This window comes from Paramormyrops kingsleyae, chromosome 1 (genome assembly GCF_048594095.1).
Source record: "Paramormyrops kingsleyae isolate MSU_618 chromosome 1, PKINGS_0.4, whole genome shotgun sequence".
Lineage (NCBI taxonomy): Eukaryota > Metazoa > Chordata > Actinopteri > Osteoglossiformes > Mormyridae > Paramormyrops > Paramormyrops kingsleyae.
The window spans coordinates 69,674,829-69,692,521 of record NC_132797.1 but is presented as its reverse complement, the minus strand read 5'-3'; the positions used below and the strand labels follow the sequence as shown (position 1 = coordinate 69,692,521).

Below are 17,693 nucleotides of genomic sequence, written 5' to 3'. Positions count from 1 at the left end.
TCCTGCTTAGTCTGAAAGTTCTGCAAAAAGTTATCTAACCTAATCGAGAGAGAACTCAAGGCCAGAAGGGCATTCTCTTCATCCCAGCAGGCTAATTCTCTCATCCAGTGAGTCAGATATTCCCAGCTGGTAGGTGATGATGAGAGAAACCACATTCCACCCACTCTCTGTGGCCGAAGTCTGAAACTCCACTGCATATTGGGGAGTAGAACGTTCCTCCTGACACAGCAAGCGAAGACTTGCACTTTTCAATAATGGGATAATAAAATATTGCCTAGAACTCACATTTCTTAGTCTCTGGACCCTGCCACTACCTAACTGCTGTGGTCCCAGGCTAGGACCACCCTGTAACCAAGGAGATAATACACAAAATATTCACCCTTGCAGTGGAAAACTCTGGGAGGAGTTTGCTGGGTCACATCCCAGTGTGAAGAAACAAAATAACCCAAAGTAACCTATACTGTATACCTCACAGCTTTCACAGGGACTACCTCCTTTAACTTAAGCCACTCAGGTTTTGGGCTATAATTACCCCAGTCTCTTTTTCAGTCTTGCCTGATCCATGCATTGATGTTTCACAAATTAGACATTGTGCCAAAGACCATTTAAAAATAATGCAAAACAGACATGTGTATGTGTGTGTGTGTGTGTGTGGGGGGGGGTGGGGGGATGTCTTCTTGGTCATTGCCTGATAATTCATTGTTCTTTTCTTTTAGGTCCTTAAAAATTCCGAAAGAAAGCCAGAGGCTCTTATCTAATGCAACTTATAGAAGAGGGAAGGGTCACAATTCATAATTCATGCATATTCGCTTTGAACTGACAACCCCTTGCATTGCTAGCACAATATGCTTGCTACAGGAGCACCAGTTCATCATAAAATTATAAATTACAAAAAAGGTAGTGAGAATAAGGGAGATGAATAACTCTAAATAAATGTTTTACGGAAAGTAAACATGGTTCTCTAAATGCAGCCTCTCACAAATCTAACAGGTTAAACTGAGTCTGACAGATATTAGCTGTTTTGCAGTAATATGGCACAGTTACTCACATCAAGAGAAGGTGATTTCAGTACAGTCTTTCCAAAAAATAGAAGCATGGACAGTATTAATACTGTTCTATGAAGCAACCATTATTGGTAGAAATCCGTGGACAGGACTAGAATTATTATTAGGATAATCAATCAATCAATCAATCAATCATTCTATCAATCAATCAATCTGTCTTATTGCTCCTGCTGTCATCAAGGCGATTTATCATACAAATGCAGTCAAAATTAGAAAGTTACAGCAGTTACGTCTCACGCAGCAACCCGGCCGGTGACAGTATGTTTCAGAACAAAATGAGTTTCCCTATCCAGGATGTAATGATTCACAGGTGGTGAATAATCATAAATAATGACTGACAGCTATTTACCATGCTGTGACCATTCACCACCTTCTGCATTTACCTTCAGTTTATCTCTGCTTATTTTGGTCTGTCTAATTTGTTCACATAGTCCATCTCTCCCTGCAAGCCCATTCCATTAGCTCTCTTTCTGCATTGGTAGACTTTACCCTATTTGGAGAGTCTAATTTTCCAGAATATAAATTGTTACTTTTTAACCAGAAGCCCTTGTATCATTATGTTACAAAGCCTGCCGGCTTGCCTTTTTTAAAACAGTAAAACTTTGTTTAAGGCATTTTGTAAAGGAAATCCATTCATCCATCCATTTTCAGAAACCACTTAATCTTATTGAGGACGGGGGTGGGTGAGGCTATCCCGTAGGCTACAGGTGCAAGGCAGGGAACAACCCAGGATGGTGCTGTCCAGAAAAAATGTGAGACAAAAATTTATTGCCCTGAAACATTTTTCAGATAAGATAAGTACTTGGCAGCACATCATCATTATTGAAAATGAAGAGCCTAATAATGTATGATTATGATATAACATAGTAATATAAAATGCCTTCCCAAAAATAAAATCTCTTAAATGTCATTCACACCAACCCAACCTCTACTGATCACATTCTCAATAAGAATGTTGCAAAAAGCCTGAGCAGAGCAGATAACTCCCGTGCTTCCTGAAAGAAACGATTAATATGCTGATGGAAGCACCAGCGCATTGAAACCTACCAACCAATCAAAGCGATAAAAAGGCTCCCACTGGACAGAATTGGACAGATCCTCAGCAGCACTGGCCAATCCTGTCAACATGCATGTATTATTCAAAGAAACAGACCTCCCTGAAAGCAGCACACAAAAGACATTCATGTTCATATAAAGCGGGAAGCAGTTTTGTGGTGTAATAAATGTTTATACAGTATATATGACACATGAACTAAGAACAATCTGGACTGTGATGGTACCATCACAACTGAAAATCTACAATCAGACACAAAAAAGAATATGCTTTCCCTAATTGTAATACTATACACAAACCAAAGGAATAGGAACTGTAAACCACAGGAATAAAGCAATATCCATGTTCATTATATTCTGAACAGGCAGTCCCAGGTTACGAACAAGATCCGCTCCCTAAGTCTGTCTTTAAGCCAAATTTGTAGATAAGTCAGAAAAAGTATAATACAGTACACAATACTACGCCTGCTAATAATAATACGGTAATAATAAAGTAACTGCATACGGTACTGTACTGTACCTTGTGCCACCAAAACGCTGAAGCCTCACGATGTTTTCACAACCATCACAAAGTAGCGTGCGCCTTCATGATTATGAACCATCGTATTTAACTAGAATTTTTCATATAATAGGCTTTATGGCTGTCCGTTCATAAGTACCTGTGCTTGCACTGCAACATAGTGTCAGCCCACTGCCAATCCACCGTGCTCTGCACGCATTGGTTGGAATTACATTATCAACACAAACCCTTGCATTAGATTCCCTCTCAACCTTCAAGCCTCAACTCAAGATCCATCTGCTCCAGAAACACCTCTACTAGTTTCATCCTGAATGTTCTTAGCCTGTCAACAAGAATAGTCGTTTTTCTGCTGGTTTAGCGCTTGCTACAATACTGCTTACATGTGTACTAGCTGCAACTTACACCTAGTCAGTTCCTCGACAGCTTTATGTTTGTAATACGTAATTTGCCTCATTCACGTTACTTTGCACAAAAGAGTCTGCTAATTAAAAATAAAACAAATAATACATAAATACTCCCATAAACTCATGCACTCAAACATGCAACCAGGAACCAAAGCACACTACTGCAATTTCAGACATTACTGTAAGTATACTCCCTCCACCTTCCATAACTGCTTATTCAGTACATGGAGTCAGTAAGCCTGGAATCTCCCCTAGCAGTACAAAGGGTACAAGGCAAGGAAACCCTGGATGGGCTGCCAGCCGCCCAGAGAACACGCTCCTGCACTAAGAGCAATTACAGGCACAAATCTGCCTGGCCGCATGTTTCTGGGTTGTGGAAGGAAAGTCACACAGAGCCCAGGTGACATTTGAGCAGAAAAACCCTGAGGCGGAATGCTACAGTGCTTACTCACAATGTAATGCTGGCCAAAGACAACACAGTTACCATATTTATGCTAAAATATAGAGCAACTGTTTTTGTTTTAATTGTTCTGCATACAAATGCAGTATTGTTAGTACAGTGATTCCCATAAAGTCTTTTAAAAATTATTTGTGAATTTATAAAAAAAAAATGGGACTGTACTTTTAAACTTTTACTCTGTTCTGTGGTCATTGTGTCATCCATTGCAGCCCATCACTCAGTGGTCTTCAGATGCAGCCGATATTTACTAGTCATTGTTTTATTGCATTAAATTCCATTATGAAACAAACTGCGCTGTGTCATGTGACCCAAGTCTTTTGAAATTACACACACAGTGTAATTAGTCACACAGGTGAGTCGGACTTCCATTTTGCCCCATATATTTCATTACATATAGGCTATATTTCATCTCACAGTTTTTAGATGGATTATTCATAAGACCTCATTTACAGCTGAGTAATTTTATATCAACTTTGATGTGGTAATTATTTTATCCTTCTGCTCACTAGACATCCAGCTAAACACTAATCACCCCTTATATAAATGTAAAAATCTCATGACCATAAATGATACTATAGAGGTGTGAATAAAATCAATATTTTTTATTGTGTAATTCTGTATTTTTAATCAAATACTATGGGATGTGGACCTTTACTCTAGGATGCAGAGTAGTTCCATCTACTCATGGAAAGTAGTCACAGTCTGTTTACAGCAGGCTCTCGACTAAGCCTGAAGTACCTGAGACGTAGACGATTTTATGTTACAGAGACTAGGAAATAACAGATCTCCAATAAGATAAAGTGCGACAGCCAAGTCAAGAAGGGCAGCAAATTCTGGCAACAGACACCGAAGCAAATTAAATATAATATTAATTAAAAACCCAAAAGACTAGATGCTGTGAGATTAGAAAATAAATATACGAAAAAGGAACATATGTGAGATGGTGGTCCACTCTCCAAATATGTGACAAAAATTTGAGCCAAGAATTATACCATATAGATTTTTTATTATATGGCAAAACAATTGCCTACCTGCTTGAGTTTCTTTAAGTCCTCATCGAGCTCCAGGTTGTCTAATATTACTGCTACAAAAAGACTTAGCAAGATCTGGAAGACAATAAAGAGAAAATGAATGCCAGTGGATGTCCCTGCAGGTAACTAAAGAGACTGTGATAATCAATATCCATTTGCAGTGTATAATTACCAAAGTAGCGAAAAGATGGTACAATATAAAGTAAATAGCCACTACTGGAGCCCACATGTGTCCAACAGCAACCAGAGTTTGGTCCATGACATCCACCCATCCTTCTTGTGTGAGAATTTGGAACATGGACATAAATGCCTGCAACAGAAAAAAGGGGATGAGTTGAGAAAACACTGGATCTACTGTTACAGTTCTGTCTCCTACAATCGCTTATGTTGTACAGACCAAGGCAGGTCTAGACCAATGTTTTAGTCTACATTTGAGTCTACAAAATGTGGAGTGTAGGCACCACCCTATTTGAACTTTGAAGCAGGACGTTTTACATCCAATCACAGTACCGTGTTAACAGACAGCTGAATATTAAGCCATTGTGATAAATATTGAGATGTTTTGATGAATGGTCTTGACTGGTCTTGAAATAAAACCTTGAGTCCTCTGTGTCCGAGACCGAGTCAAAATAAAGTCGACTCCCAGATGAGAGCAAGACCGCAAAGAAGTGATCTCAAAACCGGTCTTGAGACCAAGACTGGCCGCAAGTACTATAACACTAGTGTAAGGATTTTAACAGAATAACAGGATTATACCCTCAGAGTTTACCCATTTTCACTCTGAAGAAATACAGGGTACCTCGGGCACCCCCACCCCCCAACCTGGTCCATGACGAATAAATTTTGCTAAGCTGGGGGGGAGGGGAGTGTCCGTTGTTATTTGTTGTTATACTGTGGTATAAGACAAGAAAATGACAGTGTAGTACAGGAGTATGTGCTCTTCAGCTGTCAAAAGTCACTAGACGGCGTTTCTGCTTTGGTGTTTTAGCTCTGTGAGCTTCAAGTCATTTTACGGGATGCGATATGTGCCCCACCACAAACAAATGAAAGCAGCAGCCATGCGGAAGTCATATGAAGGTCTTGCAAAGCTTAATCTTTTCACTCCTTGACATATTTTCAGCTCGGTCACACTGTCTCTATCTGGAGATACAGATTATTTTTCAACAGGTCTTTTCATCACGGGAAATGGGTAAACATCATTATGCTCAATGGTTATCAAGCCACCCTGAATGAGTAATCTGGCAAATGAGAGGCATCTGTTTATAGCGGTCTTTTAAAGTCCCCCAGTACTAGGATCATTGGATTCCTAGTAGAAGGGGGATAAAAAGATTTGGTTAATGAGAAAGCGTCTCTTAAGCACTTAATATCAAAGAACTTGGCAGAGGGAGGAACATCTGCTAACACATTAAATATCATCCTCTTTGCATTCAAGTTTATGTTCCCTTGTGCCTTACCCTGTAGACTACAGAGTTTAACATTTTCTTTACAGCTTTGATACAAATAGTCAAGAATTATCACTTCACTTTTCAGGCCGGACTGACCGTGCACTAATCAAAAATGTTCAACATGAATTCATATGGAAACTTAACTGCAGCAGGATCAGATACATTTGGCTCAAATCGAAAAAGTGGCCTCCGTCTTTTATGCAGCCACAAGTCGTTGGTACCGGGGTATATAAGCTCACCCGTGGAAATGTAGTGAACCGATCCAGCTCCTCCACAAAGCAGAACATCTGCAGACTGATAGCAGACATGACAATGAGGAGACTTGCTGTGAAAACGACTAGACTTCCCAGCTTCTTTCCCGGCCCAAAGATTTTGTACACAAAGTCTTCCAGCGCTGGGGAAATCTTAATAAGCCGCACCACTCTTAGTACCTGTTAAAGGGGACAGAAAATCTGTTATTCTCACATATTCGCAATTAATAATCCGTCCAAGTAAAAAGTACTGGTCCTGGATGGATGCCATGGTGCATCATTCTTCAATTACTGCTTTGCTGCTATAGGCCTTCCATGAGCCCTGGAGTCGATCCCAGGAAGTTTGGGGCTCAAAGCAAGGAAAACCAGGGGCAGGATGCCAGTCTGATGCAGGACAGATAGATCAGCTATTTTAAAGCCAAGCTTCAAAGACACCAACTCACCTAACTGCACTGGACCGCAGATGGAAACATAGCACTTGGTGGAAATCCAGGCAAACACGGAGAGAACATGAAAATTATGCTAATGTAGAGTCTAGCATAGTGAGAGCAGAATTTACTGACTTCTCCATCCAATCCAAACCTACTGAAACCCAATAAATGAGGAAATAATCCAAATTACACATTGCCACCTACAATGAAGTTTATGGAAATGGATCAGTAAGAACACTGCTCCCGATGATTTCATTTACAGGTACCGCTTCTACAAACAGAGTTGTTTAACAGCTGGAAATTGCAATAAAATAGGGAGCAAAACATGCTGAGTCTAGGAATCTACTCTTAAAAATTGCCTGATTCAAAGAACCTCCATTCAAGTAGCTTTCAAGGCCAAAAAGACAGGGGATAACACTTGTTTCTCAAATTTGTCAAAATCCGTGATGTAGCTTAAAAACTCTGGTCCTCAACATTTAAAGTGACCACACTTCAAACTAAATTAGCTTAAAAAAAATTAAGAAGGAATCCAGATATTTGGAAATGCAGTAAAATGAAGTCTCAGTCTGCTACTTCATATGGCATCTGGCTTTGGAGCAGTGTCTGGATTAGCTTGGGTCTGAGCCACCAATTTTTATGCCTGCTATGTTCTCGCCCCTCCCATCATGCACACCAGGCGACACAAAGACACATAAACAGGTGCCAGTAGGTTTGCGGGTCAAAGCACTGGGCCGGCCAGCATGGACTACTCCTAGAGCACAGAGATCTAACCTGCAGAACCATACAGCACCTCCCCAACATGCTGAATCTGAAGGATGATGTACACATGAGTATTTCTTAATTACTGTAGTTCTTGATTAGTCTTTATTACATCAGCAACAATACATAATCAATGGTATGTAATTTGGGGCGCTAACGTGGAAATCTTCATCATCATCATCATCATCATCATCATCATCAAATGCAGTATTAAACAGTGTAGCATCCACAAATGAGTGTGTGTGCCCTACGATGAACGGACATCCTGCCTGTGGTGTTCCCCTGCCTTGTGCTTCTTCTCGAGAAAGGCTCAAGACTGAGGCATTTATTTTCGGAAAGCCTTCATCCACTGCCTACCATACAGTTCTGTGACCGGCGAGGCATTTCTCCAGAGGGAGTCAGATGACTATGGTTTGCCTCATGATTAGTTCCATCTGTTCCTCGTTCTCCACCATATGTGAAAATTAAGACGTTCTGCTTTTCTGCGCCTCTAGCAACCTAAATGAAGTCCCATCATAACTCGATTCACACAGCTCTCATATCCCTTTTCACCTTTTTGTTTTCCTTTTTATTCCTTCTGTGCTCTGCCCATTCTGACCTTAAAGTCTCTAAAAGTCTCTTTTAACCTCGAAAAAGTTTGAATTGCTTTTCCCTATATAAAAAACCCACTTAATTTATCACAAACAGAAACTGCTGCACAACTGGTGCCGAAAATCTGGGATAAACTGTACATAGCAAAAAACATGGAGTGTTTTCCACTGGCCAGGGTCCTCAAATATGTCAGTCATGCAAAAGGAGAAACAGCAGTCCATCATCACTTCCAGAAACACCAATAAAAGACTCGTGCTTCTCAGAAGCCCTAAATGGAAGGTAGATCTGCTGTTCGAGAGCTGCTCGTTCACTCTTCATGTGTCTATCATAGAAGTGTTCACTGTCAGTGTCAGTGGCCACCAATGGAATGGGTCTTCCACTTGTTACCCCTTTTAGATGGAGAAGCTCAAATAGTGGCCAATGAGATACAGTAATGGTAAATGACAAGACCTCACAGACAGGGTTTTGTTGAATTGTGTATGTAAATAGTCCCACAAATACCAAAACCTGATTTGAGACGAGGCTGAAGATATGAATAAATGACTTTGGAATTGGTGTGTCCACAATGATTATACTAGATCCAATTAGTCCATTTTATTTACATGAAGCAAAAAATGTCAAGGCGGCTGCAGTTCGTCAACCCCTTCCCTGTTAAATTAAGAAAATATTAAGCAGGGATGGAAAATTCCTTGCCCTGACTACGGAAGGATGCCTGTAACTATACTCCCCTGTCCTTACAACTGAATGGCATTTGGGTTATAGCATTTCTGCAAGAGGTCCCATAATCTGAATCCTCAAACCCTTCCCATGCCTTAAAGGAGCAGAGACTAGGGATTTGTGGCTGCAGGAACCAACTAAATCCATCCTAGTTCTTTTAGATGATTTTCCACTTGAAGAGTCAAAAGCTGATATCTGTCATCACACATCTCGCACTGGAAGGCATCCCAGAATCGTCTTTATTAAATATGCTATATTGCCGAGCAGTCCCTTTCTGCTACACAAAAGGTTTTTATAAAATATTTTACGTGACTCATCATAACCCACTGGTTAGAAAACCTACTTGAAAAGCCACTTGAAAAGGTTCTTCCACTTTAGAAAAAACAGGGACGTATTCAGGTTTCCAGACTACAGAGCAGGAAAACGTTGCTTTGAGGTATTTTGGAGAGTTATGTGACACCTGGAAATGATTCATATACACAATATCTTTCCGCCATGAATGACAAAACAATGACAAACTATTAACTACAGGTTTACTGTTACATGCAAATAACAGAATGTTAGAAATGAAAGAATTCGATCTCAGTGTGTTTCCTGGATCATACGCAGATGATTAATGGATGATGCTTCATTTCATTGGTGGCCAACCTGCTGATCGCCCTCTGCAACAAACCAAGGGAACCTACCAGCCCCCCCCGTCTCCCCAGGAAATGCCACATTCTTGGGCTGCTTCTCATTGCCAGTCCACCCCTGACTCCAAGCAAAGGAATACTTGCCCCTGGTTTACCCCATTCCCCTTGCAAAGATGTAGCACCTGTGTTATTCATGCTGCCAGAATCGGTCGGCGAAGACCTGGGACTGGGACTTCTAAAGCGACAAATTTTATTCCAATCCCTTGTAGTACCCAGCTAAATTTAACCCAATTTACCAGGAGTTTCAACATGTGCTTTTCTCCATTTCATGGTGCAAGTATGGTGGCTAGATACCAACCTGAGTCCAAGGGAAAAAAATCAGCCTATTCTACACTGTTCAGATTAACCCAACTTCACAATTATTGCCGGTGGTTTACAGAAGGCACCTGCAACATTTCAGTAATTGATAGTATGCACTCCCCCCTTTCCACGATTGCTATGCTGCAGCCTATCTCTGTGCAGGTACTGTAGGAGGGAGGTGCAATATCTGGGTTTGTTCCGTTAGGGTGGAGTGAATAAAAAAATAAAATTATAATAAAATACTATCACCACTTTATTCAGAATTGTTAAGAGCCAGCATGTTCCTTCAAAGATCTGTGTCATTCATTAGGTTCTCTGTATAGAACTATTAATGTCACCCAAGTTTTCTCTTCCTTTTATTATACAAATTGAAGCACAGCCCAGAGGCTTTGGAACAGTTTCTTATCTTTTTCCGGTTCTCCCAACATTTCTCATTATGTTCTGTGTACAAGTTGAATAGATATGGTAATTGTATGCATCCGGAAGTAGTCAGTTCTTTCATATTCTGTTCTGACTGCGGATTCTTGTTGACTGCAGAGATTCTTTACATGGTCAGTAAGATTCCCTGGAGTACCATGGTTTGGCACGGTCAACATGACCGAAGGCGTTGTTCTTATAAATTAAATGTACCTTATATTATTCGTCGGCAGTCAGTAAAAATGTTTCTTGTTCCTCATCTATGGCCTTTGAATCCAGCCTTCACATCAGGGAATTCTCATTCTATCAGGGCTCTGCTCTGTGTTGAGTAATGTGTAGCATATTCTGATATGTGATATGGGAAAAACTGTATGATTTCCTTACATATTCCGTCAGGTATTCTGTCATTGGTTTGTGGTATAAACTGTAGGCTACAGTGTTGTTTTCATATGTTTTGGCATAATTTCTTCAGCAGTTTCATTCATTCTTCTTCTGTATTCCATATTTCTATTGGGATGTGATCCATCCAGTGTCCTAGCCAATCTATTTTTGACTAATGCCTAAGATATTTAAGCGATCCACTTCCATTTTCTCCACATGCCACTTTCCATGGTTCCTGCTCCATATATTTCATGATTCTTTGCATTTTGGATTTTCTTTCCACACGGCAGCATCAGCAGTTGGGCATCCAAGTGACCTTGATCCAGACAAATCACATGCAGCAATCCTATTTTGAGGATTCCTTAGCTCTTCCACAGTAGCATGCTGAGTGCCTTCTGACAGAAGAGGCCTGTCTTCTAAACGTATGTCAACGTTTGTTCTGGTGTGATTGTCCACATGGCTTTCTGGGTAATGTATGGTAATGGCTTACTGTCGCTCGAAATATTGAAATACTGTCTTTGCCATTGTCTCCACTGCAAGTATCTGCTACTGACACTGGGAGGGTATCTATTTTCGAGGGGGGGGGGGGGTACTGTCTCTCAGGCCTGTTGTTTTTTTTCAGTCAAGGAACAATTGTTTTTTTTTCCATTCAGCTTGACTCATAGGTATCCCACCAAGAGAAAACTCATAGCATGACTGTCACTTGCTTACTTAGTGTGACTTTTATGCGAAGTCGGACCCCATATTATATCGACTTCACATGTGATGTTTCACTCCTGCAGGAATTTGATTGTCCACATTTGCCACATGATGGTGTTTTTGTGTTACATTTATATCAAAACATTCACGCTCAGAGTAAACCAGCCAATAATAACACTAATGTAGCATCTTAGACATCGATTAAACCCGGGTTAGGGTTAGGGTTAGGGTTAGCCAGTTGACCTTGGACCCTTAGAAGTATTTTTGCTCCTTACTTGGGAGTTTTTGGTTCCTCTCCTCTGCTGTCATCTGGCTTTATTTTTGTATTTAATTCCTTTATCTTTCCTTTTCCCTATTTCTGTATTACTCTCTCGTGACAATGTTTCAATGCATCACAACACACCCATGTAAAGCACCTTGGGCAACTCAGTTGTGAAAGGCGCTATATAAATAAATTGAAATATTTTAACCATGTCATTTATTTTAAAAAGTCACTGAATTGCTGGTGTGCTAAGCAATGTAAAAATTATTATTACTAGAAACATCAGAAATAATTATTATTGACTCAGAAAGAACCACGCACACCAAGCTTTAGCAAAGATGCTAATCTAATAGAATTATCTGTTGTTCATCCAAGTATAGCAGATCCCAACCACAAGGTCGGCTTTCGCTCCACATCAGTGTAAAGGCAAAGGATTGAACTTCAGTTAGAATCAATAAGATGAGCTGCAGCTTTTAATTTCAACATATATTTCAAAGGCCATGCCAAGTAATATCTTAGCAATACCTTTAGAAGGAGAGAAAACAACAACTACTTTACATCAGCAGACTACACTCAGTCAGACGTTTGATCAAAATACTGTTTGGAGTAAAAAAAAAAAAAAAAAAAGAAGAAGAAATAAGACACAAAAACACATATTGAGGAGAAATTACCTGGAAGTAGGTGAACTGGGAATGGTAGAGGTCGGGGTAGATGTGAAGTGTTGTTCCCACAACCAGCAGAGACTCAAATTTGTGAAGAGAGGAGGTAATGTATCCTGTAAACCCAAGACACCAGATCTTCAGGAGAGCCTCCAGGTCAAAGAGAACGGTGAAGGCCACCTAGATGAGAAGAGGGTGAAGAGAGTCATTCTTCATGTCGCCCGTCAGTGCATAGCTATCACACACAATGTATATGAAGTATTATAATATATCACAGTTAAAAATACCATGACAAATTTTGAAATGGGGGGTAATAGAATTATCCAAGTACTAAGCATGCATTGAATAAGTGGTTATGGACGATGAATGGATGAATCGATTTAATGACCGTCCTCCAAGGGCTTTCCCTTTTCCCATTTTTCGTAATTCTGTTTTAATTCAACAGAAGGATTCATCACGTGTATTATGTGGGGCATGGTCAAGAGAATCACAGGCAGAGTAGGACACAAGATTGGGATACACCCTGGACGGAATGCTAATCCACTGCAGGGTAAAATGCACATAAACACGCAATCATATTCTGATGGGCAATTTAGAGACATCAGTTAGTCCGGCTGCATATCTTTGGACTGGAGAAGGAAAGTGTATAAGCTGACAAAAGATGTTTAAAAAACAAAAACAGACGCCCTCTTCATTTAGCCCCCTGGCACAAATGAAGAAACGAATGAATAAGCACACAAATAAACAAATACATAAACAGGACGTATTCTCTGTGGCTTTTGTCTGCTTATCTCCGAAATTCAGCTGCGAGTGGGGGGGGGGTGGTGTTACACCCTCCTGCTCGCCTCTTGCATGTCACCACCTGCATACTGCTGTTCACAGATGAAGCAAGACAGACATGGCTGAAATAAAACTCTCCCAAGCAGGACAGGGGAGGGGCTCAGACAGATTATCAGCACCTGCCTTATGACTAATAGAATCTGACACCGGTCTTGCATCCTAGATTTAAATTCATGACACTACATAGACACAGCCTTTCATTCTGTTTGGGAGGGTCTGTTGAACGCTACAGGCAGCCAAGCAGTCGAAGACGTTTTTAATGTAAATGATATTAGTAAATAAAAAAAGACAATGTATCTTTCGGTATGAAAATTTAAGCATCCGATTCACACCATTTTAAAGTCGACAACATTAGTAGGGTTAGAAAGTTAGATATCTTTACTGACATTTTGCTAAAATATGGGTGGCACAAGGGGATCATAAGTCAAAGCTGGGAGGTCCCCCCCCCCCCACCCCCCCGCCTACGTGGAGTTTGCCTGTTCTCCCCCAGTTATGCAGACATCCTCTGGGTCCACAGGCTCCATTCCACAGTCCAAACACATGCAGCTACGACACGCAGCCTCTAAAAAATCCCTGCAGTGTAATAATTTGTGATGGACGGTGACGGACTGGCAATCCCCCAGCCTTGTGCTCTGTGCATATTTTTCTTAAATTTTAGTTTAGAGTCTTTGTTACAATTATCTACATGTTTCTTTTTATTTGTAAGGTGCCTTTATTATTGTAAACTGTATAAACTGGAGGCAGGTTGTCTCGTCTCACTGTATACTTGTACATGGCTGAGAGGACAATGAAGTTGACTTTGACTTTAGATTTCAACCCCCACCTCCAGCAACCCTGACCAGAACTGGATGGATGGATGGATTTATTAAAAACTGGGATTAAAACACAGCAATATATAAAGAATAACTATCCAAACTGAAACTGTTTGATCAAATGCACTTAATTTCTTGTTACTGGAAACAGCAAAAAGGTATAAAAAGAAAAACATTTTTGGTTTTAAGTCCCATCAGCACCATATATCTTAAATGATGCCTAAGCGTTTAATTGTAATTGCATTTATCAAAAAGACACGCTCATTGAGATATGTATTGGCTGATTCTCTGGGAAAGAGAATCCCAGAGAATCTGCATCTACGGATGCAGTTTTCTCAGTCATACAAAACCTTAATCTTCAATTTCTTTTTTCCCACCAGTGACACACATCACCTACCTCTGCCAGGTAGAATTCGTCATAGTGGCGTCGTTCATTTTCACCCTTGTAATGATTGCTGGCCGCAACAATCACATCCACTGCCACCATGCTCAAGATGAACATGTGGAATATAGAGGACCGCATAAGTTGCTATAATCAGGAAAAAATAAACAAACATTAGGCAGGTGATCACAAGTTTAATTTAATCATTCTGCAAATTATACAAAAGATATTGACTTCCAGAATGGAAAATCGTTCCACTTCAAAAACAAATCTATTGGAACATAGTCTTACAGTAACCCAGCTCATTATAAACACAGACAATGTAAAGTTTTAAACAGCAAAACGCACCAAAAAAATACCGCAGTAAAAGAACTTCACGCTACGTCCCACCCTGCCCTCTTCAGTCAGCAAGCCAAAATTTCCCAGAATGCCCTCTGCCCCATGAAAACGTGTCTAACTCTCCACATTTCTCATGTGTGGTTCCTCAAAAGTAGAGCAAGCTATCTGTCCAGGTCTGGTCATCAGATTCCTTTTTCTCAATCCTCTAGAACCCATCTTTTCCAGACGCAGGTCACATGCTAGCCTGCTGTGTCCTTACCAGCATTCACATAGCTGGTCCCTTGTAGGGTTTCCTGCAATGATTTTTGCAGTGTATTGTATAACTCTTGCCAATGCTAACTCATTTGTTTCTGGTCATTTAGTGGAAGATCAGCCTAGCTGCACTACTGCCTAATTTCCTCCATTACAGCTGTCTACTTGTTACTCTCTTGTTTGCTACCTTTGAGAAATATGTCTGCTAAATAAATAAATGTAAATCGCACGTAAAAAGAACAGGTGTTGGATGCTTCAACCAACCAATTTGCAAATGAAGGGGCTATGCGTATATGCTCAAAGATCTCTATGATCTTGTAGCTCACCCAGGTCATTACAGTGTTGTAATGTGTATAAAAATGTAAATAGCTTAAAACAGACAAAAACAACTATTAACATAATTTGTTTAAATGTAAACATTTTACATGTTTAAAAAGCTAAGTAATTCACACTAGCAATATATAAATAACCACAAATTCTATCATTATTCAGGCAAATCTGTGACTCAGAGATCTGAGCCATTATTAATTTTTTTCAGTGAAGATTGTATTGAAGCCAAACTCTAATTATCCATAGGTTCATAATGGAGGCTATTAATCACAAAGAGGATTGATCAAGCCTGACTGCACACATTGATGCCCTTACGCTCTGATTCTTGCCAAATGCAGCAATCTCAGCCTCATCTGAAGCTAACCTTGTTGGATGATGTGGAGGCTGAGCTGGCAGCGGTCCAGCTGCGTAGCTGCCACTCAGATAATCAATGCTTAATACACACTGCATCAGAATGTCACAGTTTAAAATAGAACAATTTATACCATAATAGATTTTTTTATGGTGACGCGTACTACAAGAGCTCTAATTTTAATTAGTCTTCTGCCATGTAATATAAATGTTAGGAAACCTATGTTATAAATGTATTACAAGAGTGCAATTACCAAAATGTATTTTTTTAATTTATTTAAATTATTTTAATTCTCCTTTACATATCTATTCACTCTGTTCACTTGGTCAAATTCAGACTATACGTCATTGACACAAAAGACTGAATTACCTCTGCAGCACTAAATCTGATGTACTGTAGATACAGACAAAGATGTTAAAGTACAAATTCTTATTCAGAGTCCGATAATATATGCAATTAAGACTTGTATGCAAGTTGCAGTACATAATAGCAGTGATAAGAAAACGACTAATAATAAGAATAAGAATTTATTGTGGTCCCCACAATAAATGTCCCGATAATGTAATAGATATGAACCCCCCCCCCCCCCACACACACACACACAGGGATGACTCTGATGAACATTACAATGCAGAAATGCAAAAAACAAACAATATATTTATATATATATATTTATTCCAAAGCACTCAAATATTGAAACAGAAATACAGTAATGGTGAACTGTGACTCTGCATATAACCTCATTTCACAGGTTTCTTATCTCTTAAGCATAGCATCCAAATACCAGTAGCTGCCTCCAGGTGTTTTTTAAACCTAAACCTGCCACTCTCTGCCACATGGAGAAGCAAGCAAGCAGAGGACCCAGCATGAGGGGGAAGCTGCTTCTGCCACAGGCTGCCAAGGGCCTGTGCCACACAGAGCTTTGAAACTACCAACTTCTGGGGGGAGAAATCTACAGCCAAACATGCGTCTGGAGCACCCACTGCCTTATCGTGAACGAACATGATAATAATCACAGAAACTCATGTGAAAAATTCATATTAACAGTAATAACAATAAAAACAGCTGGGATAAAGAGCAACAAAGCTACACTATCTAAAACTAGAACTTTCAGTACAACATGAATGGAAAAGAATCATAAACTCCCAGAAGATGGTGATATCCTAAGGGTTGCAACCTAAGCAAGTCCAGTTTGGAATTACCCTGAGTATGACCCTGTTTGTGAGTGTCGTCATAGGCAGTGAGGGTAATCTAGACAGCTTACACAAAGGAGCCGAACAGAATGAGTGATGCTTTTAGGATAGTCCTCTTTATCTCAGGTCAGAGTTAACCCTCTGGAGTCTGAGACATGCCAGCCGCTTTTTAGTCTGACGTGTCTTGACATTTTTTATGTATTTCACATACGCTATTATTCACACGCCCAATTAGCAGCGTATTTTTTGATATTCTCTCCTCTCCTGTGCCAGGGCATCCATAGGTCATTAGTAAGAAAAAGTATGAAAGGGTGAAAAAGTATGAAAAAGCATAAAATCAATATAGCGAGAATTGAGGGCTTAAATGGCAGGTGGACGGGGGACAGGCGTCATCCCCCTGGATGGGGGGCGCAGGCGGGGATTTCAGGAACATTGTTGGGGACAGACAGTAACCTCATGGCGACAAAGACCCTCCCCAGTGTCTCTGGACTGGAGACAAATAACTACCCTAGCTGCAGCCCCCATCAAGCTGCTGCACTATTAATCCCCCAAGCCCCCCCCCCCCCTGCATTGGCCTCTTCCCCGTCACCCCGATTTTTGTCCGTCCCCTGCACTGTTACTAACATCGAAGTCCTCTTATGTCACCTTTGTGTCTCTAATGTAGTGGGAGCCACCAGCCACCCCAACCTTTGCAGTGCTGCTCATACACCCAGGATACTCCAGATTGGAGGAGCTATAGTATGTAGCTGTGGATAGAGAAACCTCCTTAACTTAGGAAGGGGGCCTACTCCGACTCTGGAGAATCACCTACTGAAAAGTCCTGAACAAGCACAGGGACAGTCATACTTCACTCACAAATGGAATATAGTTCTTTACGATGGGGCAACGTATTGCCCTAATAAAGTTTCTCATAGAGGAACAGTATTACTTTTGTATGAATGCATTTTGAAAAGTACTTCAGTTTATAATAAACCAATGATAACATAATGATTTAATCGTTTTGGATAGTACTTGCAAAAAAGCTCCCACTTGTTACATAAACGTACTGAAAACACTC

General features: G+C 40.3%; 1 protein-coding gene across 4 annotated transcripts in view; it reads right to left on the bottom strand.

The window, feature by feature from the left end:
• Positions 1 to 17,693, bottom strand: part of nalcn (sodium leak channel, non-selective) — a 71,049-nt gene that overhangs the window by 28,199 nt on the left and 25,157 nt on the right. For all 4 annotated transcript variants that reach the window (XM_023814762.2, XM_023814614.2, XM_023814679.2 and 1 more), the window contains 5 exons: positions 14,186 to 14,317; positions 12,149 to 12,316; positions 6,217 to 6,408; positions 4,705 to 4,842; positions 4,533 to 4,607 (listed from right to left, as the gene is read on the bottom strand). In XM_023814762.2, the coding sequence (XP_023670530.2) occupies positions 4,533 to 4,607; positions 4,705 to 4,842; positions 6,217 to 6,408; positions 12,149 to 12,316; positions 14,186 to 14,317 (705 nt within the window). The remainder of the gene's footprint in view (positions 1 to 4,532; positions 4,608 to 4,704; positions 4,843 to 6,216; positions 6,409 to 12,148; positions 12,317 to 14,185; positions 14,318 to 17,693) is intronic.